The 27,022-nt window shown below is 43.2% G+C and overlaps 1 protein-coding gene across 2 annotated transcripts in view; it reads left to right on the top strand.

Moving 5' to 3' along the window:
• The first annotated feature begins 9,035 nt into the window (after positions 1 to 9,035).
• The window catches only part of LOC147879931 (uncharacterized), a 65,605-nt gene continuing 47,618 nt past the window's right edge, over positions 9,036 to 27,022 (top strand). The window contains exons 1-2 of one of the 2 annotated variants that reach the window (XM_087371858.1): positions 9,036 to 9,377; positions 21,977 to 22,159. In XM_087371858.1, the coding sequence (XP_087227984.1) occupies positions 9,202 to 9,377; positions 21,977 to 22,159 (359 nt within the window). In that variant the 5' untranslated portion in view covers positions 9,036 to 9,201. The other variant, XM_087371859.1, reaches the window with a different exon arrangement.

The following is a 27,022-nucleotide window of genomic DNA, read 5'->3' as shown; positions in this document are numbered from 1 at the left end:
TTTGCACAGCTCTTCCTACACAGCTTCCTGCAAATATTCAAAGATGTCCTGCAATCCTCCATTTAATGCTTGATGCTCCTTGAGTATTGTTTAGTGTGAACAAAACGCCGTTAAAGAAGCATTGTGAGTGTGCACTAAGCCTAAGCATACCCCTAACAGGGTCAGTGAAGAACTCTCTTCGTTCCATTCTTCTTTTCGGTAATCTTACGGAATCTGAATTTTAGGAGATATTTAGCCGATACAGAATCTACATGATCGCTTTCGGACCTCTCCTGTAGCTGTGTGATTCCTCTGCTCAATGCTGTCTAGTTGGACACTTCGCTTGCAAATACTTGAACTCTAAAGTTCGGTATAAAAAATCTTTCGCGGGCCGCTTTTCAACTCACCTGTCCATGCGCATTGCCCACTGCGTAACACTGCAAAATAATAATAGTTGGATAAGCATAAAGACGGGAGGACTGGAAGATTGGAGGTACAAATGAGTACCGTAAAGGATCAAAAACACATGCAAATTCTAGCCACGATAAGCCGGGCATGTTTCCCTAAAGCTGATACAGATGGTGAGATGATTCAAGAGGAGGCGAATGGTCGCAAAGAAAGAGACAATAATGCCCCGAAGTCTTTCATTTCTTAACCGCAGACATGGACATAAAAGTGCGACGCCGCTTTTTCTTGCGGGTGGGCAGCATTATTCAGCTACTACAGCGAGCGTTTTCGATCGCTAGTGCGCACTCACGGTTGATTGAATGACGGCTCGCCGGCGCACTCGATTATTTAGTCTTCTATATATTATAATCATGATGACGACTTTCATGAGCTCTAACTCCCACACTTAAAACACATTAACAATGTAGAATTTGATTAAAAGTGACTTAGGATAATAATTTGTATAAACTCATTAAAGAGAAGATCTTCACAATCATGAAAATTGTTGTTTACATTTTGAAATACGAGTAGCATAACCCCTCTCCCACGATTAGGTGTTAGTATCCTAAGTTACCTTTAATATAAGTTTAGGCTTTATTTATAAATCATGTGTAATGTACATGTATATACCCATATATCTACACATGTATATGTATGTGTTTGTTGTGTGTGAACACATTTGTCTACACACAGGCACATGTGTGTTGGTTCTTTAGGCATGTTTGAGTATGTATGTCTCTAATTACATGTGCAATATTCATGCGGTCTCTACTTATATATGTGCAGACACGTATGTGTACATGTGTGTGTATCTTTGTGCATGTTTGATAATTCAATTGAGTCCTCTGCTTCTTGGACAACACCTTGTTAATCAAATTGGTCCTTTGCTTAGATAGTACTTCATTCATTCAATCAATTTGGTCCTCAAGTTAAACAAAACTCTATCAATCTCCCTCCCCCCCCAGGATTTGATGATCTGTTCAATTCAATCTTAAGGGCTTTATTCTTCTCTCTTGATGCCTAAGAGGAGCCAACATAAATCTTTCCCTTGTTTTTCTTGATTCTTGGGACAAAGAAAATGGAATCACATCATATATACTTGCTACTAGAATGTAGCTACAAAAGATCCTCACAAATGACCTAGTTGACCTTATGAGATAGGAGAGGGGAAAAAGGTGCATCAATGCTATTCTGGAAGGAAGGGAGTCTATCCATGTGGAGTCCCAGTCGCTCAAACCATCTCTCTGTGCATGCAAACCAGTATCTCTAATCAATTGCTACTCAATTGCTACTCATAGTGCCAGGGAGGAGGACAATGCTAGCCATAGTAATCTCTTGGTAATCTGTTGCATCCAGAAGTGCGATCTCTGTGCCCCGTGACTCGCTATAGGTAGGTGATAACCTAAAATGCTACATCAAGCTGTAGTGGAGATGACACAAATTCAGCCAGAATGATTTGGTGAGGAACTGACAACTTATCGAATCATCTGTGATAGCATTAGAACCTGTAGGCGCTCCACTCGAGCCCACTCTATATCTGATAGATCCGACCCCCAACTAGGTTTGCCATATATCCCCGTTGGGCAAACCAAGGAGTCAAAAAGAAGGCCCTTGTCCTGAAAATGTGAGTGGAAGCACTGCCTCTACTCCAACCGATCCTACATCGCCGTTCTCATAGTAAAGATAGGTCCAGAGAAGAGAACCCCTAGATATGTATATGGCAAAACAACCTCAACTGGCAACCTGTCGAAAGTGAACTGCTCCGATGCACAGCGGCTCGGGATGTGTTGAAGATCATGACCTTGGTTTTACCAAGGTTGACCTTCAAATCATGGGAATCACAAAAGGACTACATTGCATTTATGTGTCTCTAAAGACCCTCTATAGAGAAAGATAAGATTGCCATGTCAGTGATGTATAACAAGATTTGGATTAGAGAGCAAGCGAGAGAGCATCTACCCCCCCAGTGTTTGCATGACTGTCTCAAGCTCATCAATGTATAAGCTAAACAGGATTGGTGATGAAGCACACCCTTATTTGACCCCTGGTGATCTCATCTATCCCTCCATACCCTACTTGAACTCTATTTGAGTAGTGAGATCCTCTCATAAAGTGCCATGATAGCCCAAATCATCTCCTGCTGATAACCCCAAGTCTTGTAGATGCCTGATGAGGAGGGCTCTCGGAACCATATCAAAGGCATTGCAGAAGTCCACAAAGTAGCAATAACCCCTCTATTTCTATGCCCTCACCTCCTCAATGATACACCTAAGTGTGAGAATGTGATCCATGGTCCCATGATGACGTCGGAATCCAACATGTCCATCTGCTCTAAGTTCCTACATCTCCGCGAATTGACTAATCTCATAATCAAGCACTGATGCATAAATCTTGGACATGACATATTCGATCATAATGGCCCTGTAGTTCTCCGAGCTTATGGGATTGCTTGCCTTATGGATGGTGAGATAGTGTTAACAATCCAGGTGCATGGGAACCCCAAACAAATGGCTTCATTAAAGAGCTTTGCTAAGATCACGGCTAGGAGGTTAATCCCATATGCAATGAATTCAGCCGTAGGCCCTCATGATCTTTCGCTTAGCCATTAAGGATTAAGGGGGGGAACTATTTTTACTCATTAAGGGAATGATTCAAATCAAACGACCAACTTTAAGAAAGCCACAATGAGGCAAAAAACAATCACAAAGGGGAAAGTCCAAAAAATCTTAACAAAGAGGGAACAAAGAGAGAGTCTCTCAAGCCATGTTCGATATTCTCCAATCTTAGGTTTTAAGCTAGGCAAGGGTAACCTAGAGTTCAAATGCAAAGGATAGCATTTGGTGCCTCAAATTAGTCGAAATCCTTACATCTTCTTCATTTTCTATGTCTATCATAACCTACACAATGGGTGCAGAGTAAGGATGATCAAATTCACCGATGCTTACAAGAAAACCCTACTTTCAACATATTGTTTTGTGTTTTTTAATGAGGATACCAAATTTGAGCTAGTTTGAGAGAGAAATTATTGAAGCAATACTCTCCAAGTAGGGTTTTCTAGCTCTCTCTTGCTCTCTGTGTGTGCCTTTGTGGGCAAACTATTCATATACTTACTTGCCTTTTCATAAATGGCAATTTTTGGTTGAAGATATCATAGCAAAGAATTGGGCAAGCTATGGGTTTGTGTCTACTTTTTCTCTCATCATCTCTCCATTGCAGCATCATCCCCAGCAAAACAAATGGATCAAGGAGAAGGATCAGAGTGAGATGATCCTCCTTCAACTCATCACTTGTTGCAAGTAAAAGACTAAATATTCTTATAGCTTGAGCTCACCTTTTGATGTTTGTTTTCTTCATTTCTACATTGCGGCACACAACAAACTTGAGGTTTGATAGAGCACTCACTCAACCAAAACCTCTTCAACTTTCATCTCATGCCCTCCATCATGGATTTTTCAAAAACTCATCTACTCTACATTTCCTATTTGCGATTGCCCATACCCTTCCATCTTTGCTATTGGCTCAAAACCATGTAAAGATTCAAAACAAGAAGACCCGAATAGCATGCAAGACATAGAATACTTTCGAACTGGCCATGAAGTGGAACCCTTCCTCTTGCATGTGCAAAAAGCTCAAGGCCCTTGTTAAGAGGGATCTATGGAAAGAGTTTGTCTCTCTTGGACTCTGTAAATGGCATTCGATCAGCTTTATCATTTATGGTTGTGGATTTATGGCCAATTGGTAAAGGGCATAGATAACAAACGCTCAACTGTTTTGGCCAACATGGAGGATCCCTCGACTGTTTTGGGCAACATGGAGGATCCCTCAACTATTTTGGCCGACATGAAAGAGGTGTGCAATGGGGAGGAGGTTTTTTTGCAAGTTGCCACCATGAACTTGTTGCACTCCATAAGAACCCTTTCTCCCCCATCTTCTACCTCTTTAAGCTCATTTATGCCCTTCACTCCATCTCCCTTCCAATTCTTATCAACCTTTCCATCAGCCAATTTACCGGATCTATCCTTTTGCATGTCACCTCCTCTAGATCATCTTGAGGAACAACCTTCTAATTGGAAGTATCCCTTCCACCCTCAACTCTCTCTGGAACTTTTCCATCCTTGATCAATCCCTAAATCAGCTCATTGAATCTATCCCCCTGCATCTTGGATCAAACTCATCTTAACATTAAACTCCTCACTAAAAGCATCCTTCCACCACCGACCTAAGTTTGCAAGCAAATGTGTCAAAGCTCAAGAGCATTGGACACAATGCATCTAGCAGGTTTTGGAACTTCTTACCATAATTTGGACAACTAGCTTTTGCTACTATGACTCACCTAAACCTGGTGGAAACCTTCATGCAGCTCCATAAAGCTTCCATGATCCTCCAAATAGCTCAAAGCATTGTAACAATTTTGCCAAACTGGTCCGAATGAGTAATCCTAACTAGAGTGTTATATCTAGAAGGAGGGCTAGAAGGGGTTGGGGCTTGTATGATAATCAGATCATAGCTATGGAGTACCATTGACATAGAGGGATCCATGTGCAAGATGTTGATCAGTACCTAGGTAGTGATTCTTGTAGAGGCATGGCTATACCTGGCAAGCTAGGTCAGTGCATCCGTCATGGATAGGGCTTTAGTGGTATGGGACGTGGAGGTCTATTGAACTATAGTCGTCACATGCTTCCCTATGATCCCTTGTACTTGGGGGTGAGTTTGCTAGGTCGGTGTGTCCCTGTTGGATGGGACTTCCATGGTATGGGATGTGGAGGTTTACTAATCTAGTGTCAAGCCATCTGTCTTTCCTATGATCTCTAATGCTTAGAGCTCTATTGATTTAGAGTTGGATAGTGTGTCTTCCCTAGAATCTCTAATGCTCAGGGCTCTATTGACTTAGAGGTGGATAGTGTGTCTTCCCTACAATCTCCAATGCTCTTAGCTCTATGGTTGGGTGTGAGCTCTAGTTACATTTAGTGGTTTTGTCTCTACTTCTTAGTCTTATGAAGATGGCCTCGGCAATGGAATCAAGTAAGGATTCATCTCAATACATTGCTAGAACAATGAGTCTAAAGGAAGGCTTGGAACTCCACCGAATGTGAAAACTCTTATTGAGCCTAAAAAATAAAGATAGGAAAAAATACGAAAAGCAAAGGATACTCAAAGCTTAAGTGCTAGGGAGGGCTCAAAATGAAAACACAATAATAGGCAGTAGTCATAAGAGGTAAACCAATAAAGAAGAAAGTAACTCAAGGAATGCACATTGAGCTAGGTTTTTCCTTCAACAAGCATGCGCTGGAGTGGCCAACTTCCCAAGCTAACCTAGTGGCAATAATTGTGGCATAAGGCTTAATATCTAATGAGACCATGTAGGCAATGAAAATATTTGGAGGAACAAACCTCAAAAGGGCTCACATGGATATAGAAATTCAAAAGCAACTATGGGGAGATGCGCAGCCTACAATTGAGAGTAAATAAAGGCTTAGAGTCATTGGTAGCAAGGTTGCAATCCAACACATCAAAGATTCAAGAGAAAGTGTAAAGGGTGGACTAGAAGTGAGTATTTAAAGGGCCAAGTCCTACAACATAGGCAATTTAAATCATAAGGTTCAAGATCTAGTAATGCTTGGTGGGGGTTAGGTCCTTATAGCCATAAGTAGTTTCAAAAAAACATTGGACTAGAAGTGAGTGATTAAAAGGGCAGACCCTAAATGTAAGTGGTTTGAACCATAAGGGTCAAGATCTAGTATGTTTGGTGGGCAAAAGGGTTAGGACCTTATAGCCAAGTAAGCCCTTTTGAGGTTAATCGTAAGTAAGCCCTAGGTATAAACCAATACATGTTTAGAAAACTTGAGGCTAAGAAAGTCGGAGTTTATATTGAATTTTTTAAGTTTCCACTCTAGTGCTCTATTGTGCTCTATTACCATTGCTACTAGTGCCGAGCTATTCAAGAACGACTTTATATATGCAATTGGGATACAATGTCATGATTGAAAATCCATTAATGTACAAATAGAGGGTTTCCATGGTTTGTAATGTCATTGCCAGTATTTGGGAAAACCTTAGGATCAGGTCATTCTAGGATGTGCTAAACTAATTCTAGTTGTATATATGAGATCTTAAGAAAAAGCTCGAATATCCTAAAGCTAGTGCATGAAAGAATGTGTGTGTGTGTGTGTGTGTGTGAGAGAGAGAGAGAGAGAGAGAGAGAGAGAGAGAGAGAGAGAGAGAGAGAGAGAGAGAGAGTCTTTGATTGTAGCCACACTAAAAAAATGTTTACCCTCAAGCTCAAAACCATCAACCTATGTAGCTAGCAGAATAGAAAATTGCTCGCAATAAAGTTAGCTGGCCTTTTACGCATTGTGAGTAGCTAAATATGGGCTATGTGAGCACAAGGCCATGAAATCACACGTGTGGCCCAATGTGCTGGATACATCAATGACTATCCCAACTTGGATATCCTTGATCCGAACATTCTAATCTTCAGAGAAAATCTTGAGCATTCATTGCAAGGAAAGCTTATTGCATACATTGAGCGTGTCTTTTCCTTATCTCTAAGTTTATGCAACATCTCCTCACCTCTATAAATGCAGCTTAGCTTAATTACCACATGTACCTTCCAGTTTTGTGAGGATTTCTTCTTACACATTGTCTTCTAATCAAAATTTTACAATTGAATGACAAAGAAACTTTCAATCACTAAGGTTGAAGATTAGTCAGGGAAGAAACCTATTTATCGATAGATTGCACTGCTATTTTGCTTTTCCCCTTGGTTTTGAAAGATCTAATTATAGGGGTATGCCATCTTCACGTAAATTGATGTGTTTTATTTACAACGTATCAATTCAAGGAGGCAAAATCAATTGAAATTTGATAATCATTGATCATTATTTTTATGTTGTATGTTTGACAAAGGTGTAAAGAAGATAGCATGGATGCTTGTGGGCATTGGATGAAGAGAGAGAGAAAACTAGTAAGATCCCCCGCTTACTCTCCCCTTACCCCAAAAAAACGTTGGGATGACAAGTGGAGTTCTTGCAAAGGAGCGATGAAGGAGATGATGAGGGAGCTAATAGTAGAGTGGAAGAGAAGAATAAAATGCATGGTATAAAGCCCTCCGTTGAGGTGAAAGAGTAAGGTGAAAGAGTAAGGTGAAAGTGGAGGGAGGTGGCAAAAAAAATGGAGAAAATCACCACCACCAAGTGCTCCAAAGACCTGGCCAGAATATACATGTGCCAAAATAGGGAATTCCCTTGACTTGCCTCTTAAATGAACAAAGTGGCCACTAGAGACCCTACTTAAACTCAGCTAGCAACGTGGGCACATGTCAAGCATAAGCAATAGATTGGCTTTTAATATTCCAAAAGCTTAGCTTAACCTTAACCACCCTTGGTCTACTTAACCATTCCCGGAACATAGTTTGACTCCTCATCTTCCCATGTCATGAAGGTGAAAAAGAGGGGAAACTTTTTCGGATGTGTTCCCTTTGGAAGAGCATATTTTGGAAGTTTTTCCCTTGGTGCATTACATAACAATCCAAGGGAATATGAGAGGGGCCTATAAATAATGTCATATATATAGTAGAGAAGTGCCACATCAAATAATGTCACATTAATAAAGTAAGGGGGCCTGTGCAATGGAGCTCATTTTAGCACTAGTCCATGGTAGAATGGCCTTCGTGAACTTGGAATCCACATTCAAAGCTATCTTGGTCATCAAGGAATAATAGGGAGCTAATTTGTATTGTAAAACTTTCCAAAAAATTTGTCGAACTTGGAAAACTATGAGAGCCAATGTTTAAGTTAGGTGAGGGCTAGTATTAAGGCACTATTCACCTAAAAAATGGTGAAAGGAGAGCTAGACACATCATCTTTTTCTATGAGGAGTATCGGGTGGCCTATTTGGCTGTCGACATTTTATTTCCTAGTAGAGAAGTGTTAGATCAATGGTTGTCAAGGGCATGGGAATGGAGTGCTATTCGGGATGAAGCGCGATTGATGCTCCATTTTGCAACCCCAAAATGGAGGGTGTCATTTCCAGCACCAATGCTCAAAAGGCTGCCATCTGGTCTTGCCAAAGACTGCAGTGCCTTCAATGCTCAAGACAAAGATAGGTAGGCCAATCAAAATGCTTAGCTCTCACATATAGACTCATTGCAGAGCTCCGTGCATGTTCTTACATCTCTCTTTTAAACAAGTAGACCTGCATTAAATGCTTTACTTGTTTGGAGCTCATTTTGACGTGTGAACAAAGTGCTCTCTGGGTACCAATCGCGCATCTGGTCACTGTGTGCACTAAGCCTTAGGCAGGGTTCACACCATGCGCCCGGACATGGAGAAAAGGTGGAGGACAGGTTCCTCGTCCTACTTGGACCAATAGGTGAGACGGGCCCGGACGTGGAGGAAAAGAAATAGTGTTCGACTGTAGTAGGCCGCCCAACTCCTTGGCCAAAGAAAACAAAAGGGCGGAAAATGCATTGGTTGGTCTGCCTTTGGACCTACAAGATTCCTTCAACCATTAGACCAATCATCTTTAGTGTAATAATGTGGCCGCCTTTAATTATATGATGACCATGGGTGGTGAGAACCACATTTGCCGGCAGCCATCCTCATGTTTGGGCGCATGATGTGAACCCACCCTTAGAGATTGGAGCTCCCCACGGTGCATATGCATCTGGGCTGCGGGCTGGACTTTGAGCAAGCAATCTTGACGGTCCATGATCCTCATGGTGCAATATATATAAGCACCCGTTAGTTCCCACCCAGTTCCCCTCTATTTCCCATGCTACTCAAAGGCCGAAACTCGAGGATGCGTGACTGCTCGTTGGACTTAAGAAAAAATTCGGGTCAGATGGCCAAATTCTCCTCGGATCACGAAGGCGAGGTCCCCGTCATCCCAACCGAGGCCGAGATCACTCTGAAGAGGCTTCTAGACAAGCAGCTTTGTACCTCTGGAAGGTAACTTATGTTATCTTTTGTGTATCTGTTTCGCTTGATCTGGCCAGCCATAGAACAGGAAGGGCTGGTCTGGCGTTAGGATGGACCATCGAAACAAGGGTAAAAACAAAACGGATGGGTGTCCCATCGCACTTGCCTGTTCTAGTGCCAGAGATGCGTTTAATTCTCATTCATGCAGGTATTGGTGATTTTTAACTGCACCGTCCATTTAATGAAAGTAAGTCCTTCAGGGTTTGCTTGGTTAGTACGTTGTTGGGACTTCAATGCAATATCTTTGCGACCTCGAGAAAGATACGGGCCGTCCCAAACATCCTTGTGGGATTAAGTCGCAGCTCATTGAAAAAGGAACTTGACATTTGTGAAAGCTTGCTGTAGCTTGCCTGTCATGCCATCTTTTTTCCTACTGTAAGATAGCCTTGGTAGATTCGACGCAATCAAAGATGACATATTTTGCAAAGCTGAAATTTTTATCGTCTGAAAGATAAAGAGAGCTTAAAGCAAGAAAAGGTATCTATGCCTACCGAATTTGAGAAAGAGGATGAGAGACATGAGACTTTTAAACGTGGACGGGAGACCATTCTTGATCTATTTGAAGATTCAAATTTGGAGAGAGAGAGAGAGAGAGAGAGAGAGAGAGAGAGACCTTGTACATGTGTAAAGCAAGAGCAATTTCAATTTTATGCGACTTGAATGAAGGTCTATGCTGTGAAAAAGCATAAAAAGAAAAATCGTATGGTTTTGAAGACAAAGCCAACGAAAAAAAGAAAAGTCAAGGATGTAGTCTACTGCTGTCTTCACCCATCTCTCAAAGTTCCCCACAAACTAACCAATTGTCTAAGATATATGCTTTCCCTAAAATATTATCATGGAGATGCAGAACTGCAAGGATAATTTGAACAAGAATTGGGAATGCATACAATTTGCCTAATTTGAACAAGAATTGGGAATGCATACAATGGCAAATCAAACAGACCCATAGGTTTGATTTGGGAGGGTCAACATTGATGCTACTCTCAACTTAAGAGGCCTATCAAGAACTTTCTTTGGAGTGGAATATTGATGGGTCCATACACGAGAGTCAGAGTGGCTTGGGAGACCTTGATTCTTCTAAACCAAGAGGAAGGGCTAAAGATTATTGTCAATGGTTTTCAGTGCAAAGTTTTGCTTTGCAAAATTTATGGTCATTGGACTTATGCCGGGTTAGGAGCCTTGGAAAGATTTATTTTCTTGATAAATTGGGTCTAGCAAGGACAGTGCTTGCTGGATTTTTCCTTGTGCAGACATTAGGATGGCTCCTTCCCCTCTTATGGCTGCTATTGTTAGAGCTTGTTAGTAGAGCCTTAGGAACTCATTACGAAGGCTTTTCCTATTTTGCTGGATGAGATTGAGAGGCAGCCAGTTATGTGGAATGATACTATTTCGGATGAGAGTGATAAACCTCTTGGTGCCTTAGTATATATGCAGTCGTCCAAATGGGAGAGAGGTCTTGCTGCTGCTTCTGGCTGTTGGAATGTTTTCACGAATTTTCATGAAGAGCATAGACTTAGTTGACTAGTCACCTCAGAGGGAATGGGGGGGGGGGGATTGCTCAGATGGATGCAGCTATTCTTCTAGAGTGGGCCTCTACAGATAGGGGACAACATAGATGTATTAGATGGATGGGTGCTTCTTCAGTCACAGTGTCCCTTTTCAAATCATAGGTCTCTTGTGGGAGAGTGGAGAGGACACCTTGCTCTTCAGTTTGTAGTTTGTAGGGAGGTTGGTTAGATCCCCTAATTTGATATAGTTTTTGGTGGGCACATGGAGCCAATCAAGAGTTGTAGGGCCGTCCCATTTTGCTTTGGCTTGTATGTAGACCCTCGTTGGGAAAATATCCTCTTAGAAAACAAATACGGAGTGCTTGCTTTAGCCAACAATCCCGCAGTGGAAGAAATGTAGCTCAAGAAGCAAATAGTGCTAGATTCAAATCTTGCTCTTTCTTGTGTTTTTTGGACAGAAAAAAGATATATTATATTAGCATGAGTAACTTTTGTACATCATCAGAGTTTATCCAAAAGCAGAGAGCTGTCCTAAGATAGAATTAACCTCTCACAAAAAGAGAAGCACAGCATAAAACAGTACAGTCCTCAGTAGTTGTTGAGAGATGCATCAGGAACATGGAAGGAGAAGCTGGAAGACTCTTCATTGAGGCCTGCTCTGAGATCAGCAGGGTCAGCAGTAGGAGCAGGAACAACAGGAACAGCATCAGGAACACTGTGGGCAGGATCTAAAGACATCTCTTGAGTAGCATGTATCTGAGAGGAGAGGGTAGCACCATCAAGTCTTTGGGCAGATGGGAAACGGGTGGAGGGGCCAGCAGCAGTAGCAGCAGGGTAGGTATCAGCTGAAGTAGTTCTTCTCTGCGGCAAGTGAGGAAGCTTAGTGTGTTCATCATAAATGAAGCAGGAACGCTTGTGCTTTGCAATGTCAGCATTCAATTTTGAGTGTTCCAAGTTGTAAGCACTTGTCTGAAAATCAAGTCTCCTTTTTTCTTGTCCCACCCTGAAGCAAACAAGGTATCAGTACATATATCTTTATGGTTGAACTGAAAATTATTTCTAGAGATCCATATGAACCATAGAGCATGTGCCCTTATTTGGAACCAAGGCTCATGCCTTATTTTGCAAGCATTTCCTAGCAAAATAGCTTTCCAATTAATGGGTTCTCCACACTCTATTTGCACGAATTTCCAAACTCTTGTGGCATGAGGAGAAGCAACAAAAAGATGAAAAATATTCTCCATAGTGTCAAAGCATCTGTTACACTTTCCATCTCCCTTCCCTATCCTGAGTCCTCTAGCATTAGTCCAAACTGCTTTGTGAAGTATAAGCCATGCAAGACAAGACATCTTCTCTGGAACTTGTTTAATTTGTCAAACCTGGCATACTATGCATCTCTACATGCATCTCTACCATCCTTCAGCTTCCATCTAACATTAAGAGTTTTGAAAAGGTCATCCATGTCAGAAGTTGGAGTTGGTATAGGAAGGATAGAAGAGCACCCTAACCAACTGAAATCTTTATGTATAATTAAGACAGAGCCACCCTTCCAGCTGATATCTCCCTGCCATAATTCCAATCTACTCATGATAAGTCCCTGGTTTTGATTTGTGAGAGAAATTCCCTTCTGATTTCATGCCATGACTTCCATCTGAAAAGGTCTTTGTTCCAAAGCTGACCCCAAGATTGAAGTCCCTTCTTAAACAAAGAAGATGCCATGCTAAATTGCTCATCAGTCAGCATAAAGTTTCTGAAAATTGTTGAAGTCCAAACTGAATCAATGGCCATGAAAGCACCTTTGCCAGAGAACTGGAGAAAGGCTTTTATCTCCTCAAAAGCACCTCAAGTGGATTTCCACAGTGAGCTTCCTTTTGTTTTGCAAGGTTCAAGATTGAAGTCAGAGGGTAGTTCCTCCATTTTTGGAGCCCTGCAGGGTCTGACATGTTTCATGTTTCTCAGCAATAGCTGAGCCCAGTCGCAATCTGGGGTTTAAAAGAGCTTTAATTACCCATGTGGCAAAGAGGTTTTTAGCAGCAGCTGAGATATCTATTTCACCTAACCCCCCTTCTTCCTTGGGTTTAATGCAGTAGCTCCATCTTACCTTGAAGATTTTGTTGCTACCACCTCACAAAAAGGATCTACACATCCTGATAAATTTGTCTGAACCAGTTTTAGAGGGAGACCAGCAAGACAGATAAAAAATAGAGATAGGATAAAGACAGTGGTTTAGCAATAATCTCCTCCCTGCTAGATTTGCCTGAAAGCTCCTCCACTCATTTAACTTTTTTTGAAACCTGTCAAGGAACCACTCCCACCTCTGTGTCATTGTTATTTGCTGCCTTATGCAAGTGGTGTCAGTCTTGTTCTCAGAACGACAATCTGAGCAACCATTTGTCCTCCTCTTTTATAAAGGCCTCTTGTCCCTCTAGCTTATCAGAACATCTCTCAAATTAGGCATAAGGACAGTTCACCTAAATCTGCTTACTTGATCTTGGCAATGCCTAGAGTTGTCACCAAGAAAAGTTCTCTTGTTTTTGCTATTTGCCACTCGTTTTGACTCTTGTGACTCTTGCTTGGACTTGTTCTTCTTCTTTTGATCAGCCTTCTTCTTTGTGCAGTTCCTCGCAAAATATGGTGGGTGATTGCAGTAGAAGCATTTCTTATTTTTCCAAGTAGAGGAATCCTAAGATTTGCCATTTTTTTGCCCTAGCCTCCTTGTGTGCTAACATAGCTCCTAGCTCCTCAAAGTTGAGCAGCCTTGACCTCTCCAAGGTTGTATATGGCAACATGTTGAGCATGAGCATCGGCAATTGAATTGGGATCTGCCTTATGACTTAACCGCTCTTAGTTTATCTCTATCTTCACTTTTGTGAGGTAGTCCTGCATGGTGTCGCACTCCTCCATCCTTGAACACTTAGTTTTGGAGGTTGAGGATTGACACATTTTTCATTTTTTTTACCCAGAGAAAAGAACTTCTATTTATGCTTGTTAAAAAAAAACAATCATACAAGTTGGCAAAACCATAAAGGTGCCAACCATGAAAATCAACAAAAAATAAATGCTGGCTGTTAGAAAGACACTCTTGTTGCCAAAGATCCCAGCTCACTGCCTAGGGATCCTCTGTAATAGGGGCTAACAACCAGGGTGGCAGACTATACAACCATCTGATCCCTCTTGGGGTGATGTCGTAGAAAACACCTGCAGGCCAAGCGTTGCAGAAACGTTCCGGCCGTGCGACGGTAGCTCGAGAACCTGGAGAGCCTCGCTCCCAAACGGTGCGAAGTGTGAAGATGATGTCCTACCAGATGGCTACCAAGGTGGCCGACACATTTTTCATTTAATACAAGTCCCTGAGGATGTCCCATTATTCCTTTGAAGTATCTGCCAATTGAATGTGTGAAATTACTCCGTGTATTGTCATCCAACGACCATTGATAGCTCTGACATCCTTCTCTTCCTATTCTTCTACTTTGTCCGGATTTGCTTTTTGTTTTACTTTTCCTATTGGATCCTTTACGTCTTTGGGCTTTAGTTCCTCTCCCATTGTTATGTTTCACAACTTCCTTGCCACTAGTTAGCTCTGTGGTTCACATTCTAGATAGAGTACTTATCTCTATCCATCTTGCCCACTTCTCCAAAATTTGGGATCGGTGCATGTGTTACCATTGAACTGAAGGTCTTGGCATAAACTCAATGTTAGAAATTACCCAACAGAGGGTACGCACAGCGGAAGACTGATAGTATTGCCCAGGAGCTCACACTATGTGGTGTGGAATCACAAACTTCTTAAACTTATGTGCATAGATGTGCAAGCCAGTAAATAGACAATGCTCAGAGACAAATATAGAAGCAACTCTTTATATTTACATCCATCCACAAAGTAGGACAGGATACAATACCAAAAGGTTCTCCTACTAGATGTCAAGCACTTCTAGATCTCTGAGCCCGCGTGCTCCACCTCGAGCAAATGTAGACTCTCTGTCTAGAGTATTCCTCTCCACCTTGCTGTCTAGAAACCAACCTAGGTGGGCAGCCTCCTGTGAGCTAGGTCTGCAGCACAAGGTACTTCTTTCTCCTCTTGAATGTAGGCCCAAAGGTAGCCCTGCTGCTGCTCCTCCTGCTAGTGGATTGGCTGCTCCAGATGATGTGGAATGAGGACTGAATGGCCCTCTTTTATAGGCCCAGGGCCTGCTTGCAAAAACTGACCAGCAGCCTCAACCTGGCCGACCCAAACAGGCCGACCAGGCTGCTGCAAAACCGCCCTAAAAGGACTCTCATATCCAGGGCTCCTGGCCCACACAACTAGGGCTTTTGGCCCTCACTTCAAGGGCTGATGCCCCCTTATATAGACAGGGTCCAGCCCCCTTCTGCCCTGCCATTTTCTAGGCATGGTAGGCTGGCTGGAACCAGCCCTAACAGCCCTATACCTAGCCGACCAGGCTGCTGGTAACCCCACTGTTGGGCGCTCATGATGTCAGTGGGGATGTCATAGTAGCTAGTCCCTGCTATGCGTGATGGAGTCTATGGTTTTCAATCTTATGAGTGACTATCATGAGATTGAAACTGCACTATGTTGTGTTTTTAGACGATGAGTTTGGGAATGTTCCTGGATTCATCTAGGTATATGATTCTGTCGTATTAGTGGACATGCAAATTTCACCTTGTGAAGTTTTCGTCCAAGTTGCGGCCTACTGGTATTGCAATAATTCTTTCTATCTTAAATAGTGCGTTGCCCTATCAGCTAGATTTAGATGCTTGTTTGGGAGAGACTAAAATGAAATCGTTTAGACTTCACAAGTAGTTGTAGCTTGAATGAAGAGATTTGGACTTACTTTTTGATTAGCCTTCTTTTTTAGTGCTAGCCTTCGTCATGGCTGAGTTTGCCCTTCACCTCCGGAGTGCCGACAGAAACTCAGTACGAAGACTTTGTATAAATGGATGCTCAAGTATGTGTGGGTGTGTGGATTTGTATGTGTGAGAGCATATTTTTATACTATGGTCTACACCCATTGTTAGGCGTTGATGACGTCAGTGGGGATGTCATAGTAGCTAGTCCCTGCTATGCGTGATGGAGTTTATGGTTTTCAATCTTATGAGTGACTATCGTGAGATTGAAACTGCACTATGTTGTGTTTTTAGGGATGAGTTTGGGAATGTTCCTGGATTCATCTAGGTATATGCTTTTGCCGTATTAGCGGACATGCAAATTTCACCTTGTGAAGTTTTTGTCCAAGTTGCGGTCTATTGGTATTGCGATAATTCTTTCGCGTGAAGGAGTTTATGGTTTTCAATCTTATGAGTGACTATCGTGAGATTGAAACTGCACTATGTTGTGTTTTTAGAGGATGAGTTTGGGAATGTTTCTAGATTCATCTAGGTATATGCTTTTGCCGTATTAGCGGACATGCAAATTTCACCTTGTGAAGTTTTCGTCCAAGTTGTGGCCTGATAGTTCTTTCTATCTTAAATGGTGCGTTGCCCTATCAGCTAGATTTAGATGCTCGTTCGGGAGAGACTAAAATGAAATCGTTTAGACTTCACAAGCAGTTGTAGCTTGAATGAAGAGATTTGGACTACTTTTTGATTAGCCTTCTCCTTTAGTGCTAGCCTTCATCATGGCTGAGTTTGCCATTCACCTCCGGAGTGCCGACAGAAACTCAGTATGAAGACTTTGTATAAATGGATGCTTAAGTATGTGTGGGTGTGTGGATTTGTATGTGTGAGAGCATATTTTTATACTATGGTCTACATCCACTGTTGGGCATTGATGACGTTAGTGGGGATGTCATAGTAGCTAGTCCCTGCTATGCGTGATGGAGTTTATGGTTTTCAATCTTATGAGTGACTATTGTGAGATTGAAACTACACTATGTTGTGTTTTTAGAGGATGAGTTTGGGAATATTCTTGGATTCATCTAGGTATATGCTGGTAACCCCCGCCATGTTGCGCCTCTGCCTGGCCCTTCTCCAGCGCCGTATAGATCTGTACACCCTGCAGATGTCAGTGCCATGTCATTGCCTCCAAGGATCTGCACAGTCCTATACAACCATCGTGCCACGCGTCATCACCTGCTTAGAGACGCTGCTGTTCCGTACTGTTCCTTCTCTCGATTGTGAGGTGTTGCCTATGTGGCAGCCCGTCCCTCTCTCTTCTCTGGGCATCTTCTGCCCTAGGTCTTCCTCCCCCAGGCTCTCCTTATATGGGGGCTCTCAGATGGGGAGGTGACCATTCCAACCCCCCTTCTCACCGACACATCCAGACCCAATGCCAACACATCGATGACGATGATGATGCTCCAGTAACTCCTTGGTCGTAGTCCTTTGGATTATTGTGATGTCGAATTCTTTTCCTGGCTTCTCATCCAATGGCTCTTGCTCCACCAGGTCTGGTTCCGCTTCCGCATACCATCCTGGTACACAGGTCCATCTTTGGTAGCACCCCCCTTGGCACCACCATCTTGAGTCACGTTCCTGCCTTCAAACTCGAGCAATCTAGCCGTCATGATCATCTAGCTGTCCCTATCACTCAACCTGGAGTCTTCCTGGCACCATGCTCTGAGGGTCTGTTTCAACCCGTCCTTCCTTTTGCAAGGTCTGCAACCAATGAATATTTCCAGATAACCTGGACTTCCAATTAACCTGGACCATGAACTCTCGCCGAGTTCTCAAGCATGTACTCTTCTAGAATACACTTTGTCCATCACCTTCCAGCAATCTGCGTCCGAGATTTGAGGAAGCACCAATACTTCCCCTTTTGCCTTCGAAGAAGGCCAATTCCTTCCAATCTCGCATCACTTGAGACAAATGAAGAGCAGAGTCTCTCCATAGCATGCTATAATGGCTCTAATGCAGAACATCAGGTACATACCAGACCATCGTACTGCCTGTGTGCTTGCTCCGAAAGCAAACCATGCACCTCATCGAGGCACCTATCAAAAGCTTGTGTAATCTTGTACTGTCCCCCTCTGAAGTACAGCATCCATCTGACCATGAGATCCCAGGGTCCTCCATGGAATCCACCCTCGTGTTAGTGTCAAGAGCCACACACTTGGAAGATACCAAGCGCTCCACCACATCTCTATGTTAGATATCCTCACTGTGGTTTCTAGGTCAACATATCTGACTTGGGTAACACACGGTGATGTCACCGAGAACAACTCTTCGATTACCATATTTGCTTTGGCCTTTGTATTCCCCTGTGAATCTGAGTCGGACTCCTTCCTTTTGTTTTTCTGATCCATCTTCTTCTTTCTGCAGTCCTTTGCAAAATGTCCTAGCGTATCACAGTAGAAGCACTTCTTCTTCTGCTTCCTCTTGGAAGTATCCTTGTCATTAGAGTCGTCTTTCTTGGACTTGCCACCGTTAGACTTGCCCTTATCTTTGCCAATGTAGTGCTTTGTCAGCAACGCCTTGTCGTCTTTGTCGTTGTTGTAGAGCTTCTCCCTAGCTTCCTCCTGTAGCAGTAATGGACCCAACTCCTCAAATGTCAGAGGTTTGGTCCTCTGTCCTGTTGTCATGGTCGTAACAAAGCTCTTGAAACTCCGAGGTATCCTCCTTAGTACCATCAAGGCCAAATGGCATGAGTCCACCTTCTGACCAACTGATGCCAATTGATCCCTCACCACCTTGACCTTTGTCAAGTGGCTATGTACCAAATCTCCCTCTTCCATATCAAGATTGTAGAGTTGATGCTGAAGAAGCAAAATCCGGGAGGTGTTGTCTGTCTTGTACAGATCCTTCAGAGTAACCCACGCCTCTACTGACGTCTCGGCCATCTGGATATGAGGAAGAATGGACTCTGCCGAGTCCCTATGATCAGTGCCAGGGCATGGGCATCTCTGTCTTCCCAAGCTTCGAGCTCTTCTCTGTCTACTGCCATGAGTATCTTCCTTTGCATGTCCACCATGTCCTCTGGCTTCGCCTCCACTCCCGTTGTCAGTTTCCATAGCTTTCGAGCCACTAAATGACTCCGGATCTTCACCTTCTAGATTGGGTATCCTGTCCAGTTTCTCAAACTCTCCGAAGTTAGGGATAGTGAATGAGAGAAAACTAGGGGAGGAGGAAGGGAGAGCAGGGGCTGAAGAGGCTGTAGCGGTTGACATCTCTGCTGCTTATCCACACAGCAAAGTGAACCAAACTCAATCTTTAGTAGATCAGAACTCTGAGCTGGACTGTCAAAAACAGCCGTTGTTGATGCCTCATATATTTTTGACAGCTTGATGCCTTTGTTTCCATCCGATGCTTAGGATATGTTCCATTTGAGGTTGTACCTCCTCCATCTGTTGGTCATTTGCAGCCACATGTGCAGCCTGATATTCAGCTTGATATGCCTCTCATTGATCAGGACCATTTGCACAGGGCTCTTGACAAGGAAAGAGCTGAAATTCAGGAGCCCAAAAAGGTATCCCGTTGGCTTCTTGACACCTTAAAAGACAGCAAACAAGATACTCCTCTGCCAGCCCGTACTAGAGCAGCTGTCCGGAAAGAGCATGCTAGTTTTGTTGCTTATGCATTGGTTGCTACAGCATGCAATGAAGAGCCATTATGTCATCAAGATGCCTTTCAAAATGATTGTTGGTTGAAGGCTATGCAAGCTGAGTTGGATTCTCTCCATCAAAATAAGACTTGGGAGTTGTGTGATTTGCCTCTTGGCAAGAATGCCATTGGAACTAAGTGGGTTTATAAAATTAAACGGAAAGCTGATGGTTCAATGGACCGTTGCAAAGCCCGTCTTGTTGCTAAGGGCTATGCTCAGCAGCAAGGCATTGACTTTGAGGAGACCTTTGCTCCCACTTCCAGGATCACTACTATTCACATTGTTATTGCCTTTGCTGCCCACTTTCATTGGGAAGTACATCAGGTTGATATCAAGACAGCTTTCGTTCATGGGCATTTGCAGGAAGAGGTCTATGTTTCCCAATTTTCTGGCTTTGAGGTTGAAGCTTCTGAAAGCAAGGTATGCCATTTGAAGAAAGCCCTTTATGGATTGAAGCAAGCACCTCGGGCTTGGTTATCCAAGATTCATAACCATTTGCTCACACTTGGCTTTCAGAACAGCCCTACAGAGGCTACTCTTTACATCTGCAAGTGTGGGACATATTTGTTGATTTTAGTCCTTTATGTGGATGACATGCTTGTGGTCTTTTGCACTACTATTTGGGCATCCAATTTGCTAGCAGTGGGGGGCATTTTGATGTCACAATCCAAGTACATTGGATAGCTTTTGGAGCATTTTTCAGTTTGAGGATTGCAAGCCAGTATCCACATCTGGGCATCCAATTTGCTAGCAGTGGGGGGCATTTTGATGTCACAATCCAAGTACATTGGACGGCTTTTGTAGTGTTTTTCAGTTTGAGGATTGCAAGCCAGTATCCACATCATTAGAGCCTAGTTTTCACTTCTCTTCTGAAGATGGCAGCGGTACATGTGATGTCACTCTCTATCAGCAGGCAGCTGGTTGTTTGATTTACCTATGCCATACGAGACCTCTCGAGTATGCTGTCTCATAGTTAAGCAGATATATGCACATCCCATGTATGCGCCATTGGCATGCCGTGAAGTGTGTGTTCATACATCTCAAAGACACTCAGCATTTAGGCCTTCTTTATTGGGCTAATACTTCACTTGTCAAGCATGGATTCAGTGATAGTGATTGGGCTGGTTGTACGGACACTCGTGTGTCACATAGTGGTAATTGTTTTATGCTTGGTACTTCATGTGTTTCTTGGTTTAGCAAGAAGCAGAGTACAGTTGCTACTTCTAGCTGTAAAGCTGAGTACAGAGCAGCCTTTACAGCTACAGTGGAGTGTGTTTGGCTTCGGAAGTTATCTGCAAGATCTTTATGCATGCTAGACTGCTCCTATTGTCATCTTCACTGATACTCAGAGTGCTTTGGCTGTTGCACGGAATCCCATTTTCTATGCTCGCACAAAGCATATTGAGGTTCACTATCACTATGTGAGAGAGCGATTATCAGCAGGTGATATTCAGTTGTCTTATGTTCCCACTGAAGACAACTTGGTAGATCTATTTACGAAGGCTCTACCTCGACTTAAGTTTGAGGCTTTTTGGCAAGCTTTAAACTAAGTACCTTTTGTAACTTGATCTGTTGTACTCTGTATAGTCATAGGTTGCTATATTCCTACAGGATGAACATGTGCAACCATGACATTAGATATTTAGGTATCCTGAGCCATGTTCAGGATACTTCAGCCCATACCATGGAGGGGGGTTTGTAGGCCATTCTATGGGCTATCCATTGGTGCCACTTATTCCTTGGTATGTGCCTTGGAGGCCTAGTTATAGTCAGTTAGGACTATTGGTATAGTTAGTACATGTACCACCTAGGAGACACTTAGTCTAGTTAGGGCATTTAGCCCTAGGGTTTTGTCATATTGGCTGTCCCTTGAGCCTCCACTTGTAGTTGTAGCATTTTCTATACGACATCTCGTTTTTGCTCTTCCATCACTCATTCGGGGCTCCCTTTGTCCAAGAGACTCTTGACTATTTTCTTGGATGGCCTGATTCTATGCTTGTCACCAAATATGGGCTGATCTGATTATCAAAGTGTTATCTTGATATACCTTGTCTTGTACCTGAAAAGTTCTTTTCCTTGTCCTATTGTTTTGGCTGTGTGCTGCTATTTTGTGTCTTCATTGTCATGTACTTAAGATGCTTTGGATGCCTCATGATACACCCAATACATTGCTTTATCATCAAGGCTTTTGCCTCATTTCTTAAGGGAAGTGGTGCTTTTTTTGGTTTCACCATTTGTTGAGTTTCCCAACCCTTCAGATCCACCTACCTCTCTTGGACTGACAAAGCTTTGACATTTGCTATACATCATGGGAAGGTTTGTACATGCACTGTGTTAAAGAGTTAGTCAAGCTCAGAAACTTGATCTTGGTATCTGGTACAATATGGTCTGTATATGGAGATGAGCTTTGTGATCATGTATTATCTTTGATGATCTGTTCATGCCACATGGAAGCTTGTTGAAATTGTCAATTTCTGTGACTTCTTTGCTTTTTTCTATTCTGAGTTCTACATTCTCATCCACAGGCTTGAGCAGGTTGAATTTCAGGAGGCAACGGAGAGCATGCACTGTATAGGTCATGGGTCTTCAGGTGTTGCTAGTCTGTCGGAGTTTGTAAAGAATGAATTGGTTCAAAAGCAACGGGTGGAGAAGGCAAGGTGTCTGCGTACTGTGTTGCATGCCAAGGGTTACTGTAAGGACGAAATAGAGTAAGTAGGATATTGTTTATAGCTGAAAAGGTGGATTATGGTTTTTTGTCTGAATTCTTTCTAGCAATATGTTTCAGCCTTATCACTACTGTTTCTATGGGGATTACTTTGTCTTCCTCTGCTATTTGAGGCTTTCAATGTTCCTTGAATCTGCTTCTTAAGCTACATTTTTTCATGTTGCCTTTACATTTTGAAGCAAGTTCACAAGATTGTGCAGCAGATAATTACTAAAATCTTGAAGTTTTGTTTGTGTAGAGTATTTGATCACATGGAACAGGTCTTTCCCAAATAGATTAGAAGATGCGGTCATGAATGATCAGCACTTCCCACGTTTGCTTAAGAGTGCACTGTGCCATGCATATGCCAAAAGTGCTCTTGTAAAGAGATAAGTGTCCTCCAAGAAAAGCATCTGCTCACAAGCCTCAATGTGTCATGTGCCAATAGAACAGCTGTGGTGCTTTTCCTAAATGTAAGTATTTTTCAAGGAAAATTACTGTCTGGAGGTCCCCTTCTCGCTGCAGAGGTGTGGCTGCTGCAAACTCTGCAATAATCATTTGGTGAGAAACTGAAGGGTCTTCTACGGATCACTTTGGAGAACATGAGTACCCAACAGCTGCTGGAAATGTGATGACCTTTACTCTGGACAGATTCAGTGACAGCTTACTGTGGTCGCAAGGGGAATCGGGATTGTGATGCATCTGATGGGCTTGTAGACCCTTAGGGGAGAATAATGTCAAGTCCACATTGTCTGCATATAGCGGGATTGGCTTGTGGAGACCCGCCCATGGTATAGAATCCAGCTTTCTAATTCACGACTACAAACAGTGTCTGGGTCTCCCCAATGGTCCTGATGAATTTGGACTTGTAGTTCAAAAGATATAAGACTTTAAGAAGTCCATAAAATACTAAGATAAGAAAATGACATGCCGTTTGACACGTGACATAGGTATATGGCATGGGGCAGCCACATGGCATGCCATGAGGCGATATGGAACTTGGACTGAACATTCTGACACATGGCATTTCCAACATCTGACATTGGCACTACTCTCTCCAATTGAGAAGTGGCAGGGCCATCCTGGGCACATTGCATCCACTTGTCATGGCTAGAACCAGACCTTTTTCAGCCCACCAAAAACCATGGGAGACTTCCACAACTCTCCAATGGGAAGGGGGAGCTTTTCCTAAGCCATAGCCCACCAAACTAAAAGTCCACCTTACTATTTTGAGGCCAGCCCAGCCCCTACATTCTTTCTAGGGAAAGCTTCCCCCTCTTTTGGAGGGGAAATGAGTCACTTCTTGGGGCAATATAAGGAGGAGGACCCTATGCGTTTTGTTGCACCCTTCTCCCCTTTTTAATGCAGTCCTCCCTTGTATTGAGCCTGCTTCTACCCTCTCCCTCAGAGCTGCTGCTGCCCTGGTATCTGCTACCAATGCCCCCCTCTTGGAGCAGCGACCGTCCTCTCATTTGGACAAGCATGTGCCCTCAGTTTGCAACCAGTTACCAGCTCAGTTTGTTGCCAACCAGCTCTGTTTGCAGCCAGGAACCATCTCAATTTGCAGCCAGCTCACAGCTCAGTTTATGATGTGTCCAAGGTAAAGCAACTTACACCTAAGGGAGTTCTACTTAGATTCCTTAGTGAAAAGATTCTTTTGCCTTAGAATATCCTGGAGACACTATTGATGCACCTCCATTGACTTTCGATTAGCAAGTATGCCATTCATGACCATGACTATGAATTTTTTCAGATAGGGACGATTGAGATCATTTATCATCTGCTAGAAAGTATCTTGTGCCTTGGTTAAACCAAATGTCTCAATCGAAAATTCATAGTGACCATTGGTTTTGGGCACATCCAAAGACTTAAAAAAGATCAGGTGGAAAGTCAATTCTTTTATATAATCTTTCAATGGACCCAAACATCCAAATTGATTCCTTTAATATGATTGGCCACATTTATATAATCATATGGCGTGGTTGGAAGTCGGAGTTTGCAACCGTCCTCTCATTTGGAGCAGCGACCGTCCTCTCATTTGGACAAGCATGTGCCCTCAGTTTGCAACCAGTTACCAGCTCAGTTTGTTGCCAACCAGCTCTGTTTGCAGCCAGGAACCATCTCAATTTGCAGCCAGCTCACAGCTCAGTTTATGATGTGTCCAAGGTAAAGCAACTTACACCTAAGGGAGTTCTACTTAGATTCCTTAGTGAAAAGATTCTTTTGCCTTAGAATATCCTGGAGACATTGTTTCGATTAGCAAGTATGCCATTCATGAACATGACTATGAATTTTTTCAGATAGGGACGATTGAGATCATTTATCATCTGCTAGAAAGTATCTTGTGCCTTGGTTAAACCAAATGTCTCAATCGAAAATTCATAGTGACCATTGGTTTTGGGCACATCCAAAGACTTAAAAAAGATCAGGTGGAAAGTCAATTCTTTTATATAATCTTTCAATGGACCCAAACATCCAAATTGATTCCTTTAATATGATTGGCCACATTTATATAATCATATGGCGTGGTTGGAAGTCGGAGTTTTCACATGATAGTTCATACAGTTATGAGGAGAACCATAGTCAAACAGCACTAATTGATCCAGTTCAAGTCATGTGGGCCAAATACTGATGCATTGTATTTATACCCAAAATACGGCTAGTGTTCAAATGATCTATTTCAACCAAAGAAATAAATTCTTTACTTGAAACTTCCATTGTCGTTTGCTTTCGCGCAATCACATTATATGCACTCAGGCTGCATGCACTTGAAGCATAGGCTCTTTTCTTGCTTTAATTTATTCATGTCTTCCACGTAAGGTCACTTCTTTGCAGAGGAGTATAGCAGGAGTGGAAGATATTGTTGGCAGGTCCCTCAAAATTCTGCTTCTTGTTTTGAGGTAATTACTGTTTGGAAGTGCATGGCAAATTCGTCTCTCTCCTTTGATGCAACCACAAATTGCACATCAAGAGACTTGTTTTGATGTCAAAGCACCTCCAACTGATAAGTTGTTGTCAGTCCTAACACAAACATTTTTTGAGATGGTAAATTCTACCTCTGATTACACCCTCCTCACAAGACAGCATAGGGATGAATATGTTAGAAAATACCCAACAGAGGGTACACGCAGCGGAAGACTTATAGTAATGCCCAGGAGCTCACACAGTGTGGTGTGGGTGTGGAATCACAAACTTCTTTACTTATGTGCATACAATAGGTGTGCAGACTCATCAATAGACAATGAACCAACCAGATAGAGAAACCACCAAAATATATATTTCCGTCCACAACTATGGACACAATACAAAAGAGACAGATCCAGAGTCCCACCAATGATGTGGTCCTCTCATCTTACCACAAGGTCCTTCTCCTATCTGCTAGCTATCTCTAGACTTGAGCCCGCGTGCTCCACCTCGAGCTTCTGTAGACTTTCCGTCCAGATCCCTTCCACCTTGCTGTCTTTGCACCAGCCTAGGTGGGCAGCACTCTGAGCTAGGTCTGCAGCTCTACAGCTCTCTTGTCTCCTTCTGGATAGAGACCCACAAGTGGCTGATCTGCTGCTCCCTCTGCTCCCTGAACTGCTGCTCCAAGTGATGATGATCTCAGCATCTTGCTGCCCTAGAAGACAGCCAAGGTCCAGCCCTAAGGTCCAGCCCTTCCAAGTCTGCAGCCCTTCAAGCACCCTCTCACCTCCTGGATATAGGTCCAGAGAGTGGATTCCTGCTGCTCCTATCTGCCTCCTGGATTGCTGGCTGCTGGATATGAAATGAGGCCACAAGCCTCTCCTTTTATAGGCCCTAAGGCCTGGCAAAAATACCGACCAGTCTGCCCTGACTGGGCCGACTGGACAGACCAGGTTGGCTGGCCCAACCGACCTGGTTGGCTCAGCCCAACCAGCCCTATATAAGGGCCCTTTGCTGGCCCTTTGTTCCATGCAGGGTCCAGCTCCTTTGCTGCTGTCCTGCCACCTGCCAGCCCTGCTTGCAAGCCATAGACCTGCCCATAGACCTCCACTATACTGCGCCTTGCTGCAGCCCTTTGCCGGCGCCTTGTCCTGGCCGTACCTCTTCTGTACACTGCCCTGCAGCAGCCCGTACAGATCCGTACAGCTTTGTACCCTGCTCCGTACACATGCTGATGTCAGTGCGCCTTTCATAGGGTCCTGCTGCAGTCCACTGAGTGCCTCATGCCAGGCCTGATCCAAGACACTGTGTCCCCGCCATCTTCCTGCACATGAGCTGCTCCTGATGCAGCCTTTCATCCTTGGGATACCCCACCAACCATGAATGCTCCAGATCCGTCCCAGATCCACACATCCAGGTAATCTCTCTTTGGGCACATCCTGCCCTAGGTCTCCCTCCCCCACGCACTCCTCATTTGGGGGCTTACAGATGGGGAGGTGACCTTTCCAACATAATATGGGCAAACAAGATGGATATTCAGAAGCATTTATACACTAAAAGACATGAACACACGAAAGGAGACTACAGAGAATCACGAAGGTAAGCATGAAAATCATGCAGCTTTCAATCTTAGCTGGAATATTCTTGGCTACAGCTTGAAGGTTGTGATTTGTAGACGTGTCGAAAAATTGTGCAGCTTTCTGCTTATACCTGTAACAGTAGTAATTTTCCAGCTTAGTAACTAGCCTTTTATTTTCTTTGTAGGGATACTTTTAATGGGGCATTGCTACGTGGCACCCCTCTGGAGTTATCCCATATACAATTAATGTGCTGGCCCACTTTATCCCAAATATAGAAAGGGGGCTTCAGCTGTACTTGACTCATTCATCATTTGCAAGTTTGCTTTCTTCTTGGTGATTGCCGTAATCCCAAAAAGGACTCCTAGCCTAGCTAGCCAGCTCCA

Source organism: Dipteris shenzhenensis, chromosome 33 (genome assembly GCF_047967505.1).
Source record: "Dipteris shenzhenensis isolate YYH24624 ecotype China chromosome 33, Dip_SZ_1.0, whole genome shotgun sequence".
NCBI lineage: Eukaryota > Viridiplantae > Streptophyta > Polypodiopsida > Gleicheniales > Dipteridaceae > Dipteris > Dipteris shenzhenensis.
Note: the sequence above shows the minus strand (reverse complement) of the source record. Positions and strands in the feature narration are given on the sequence as shown.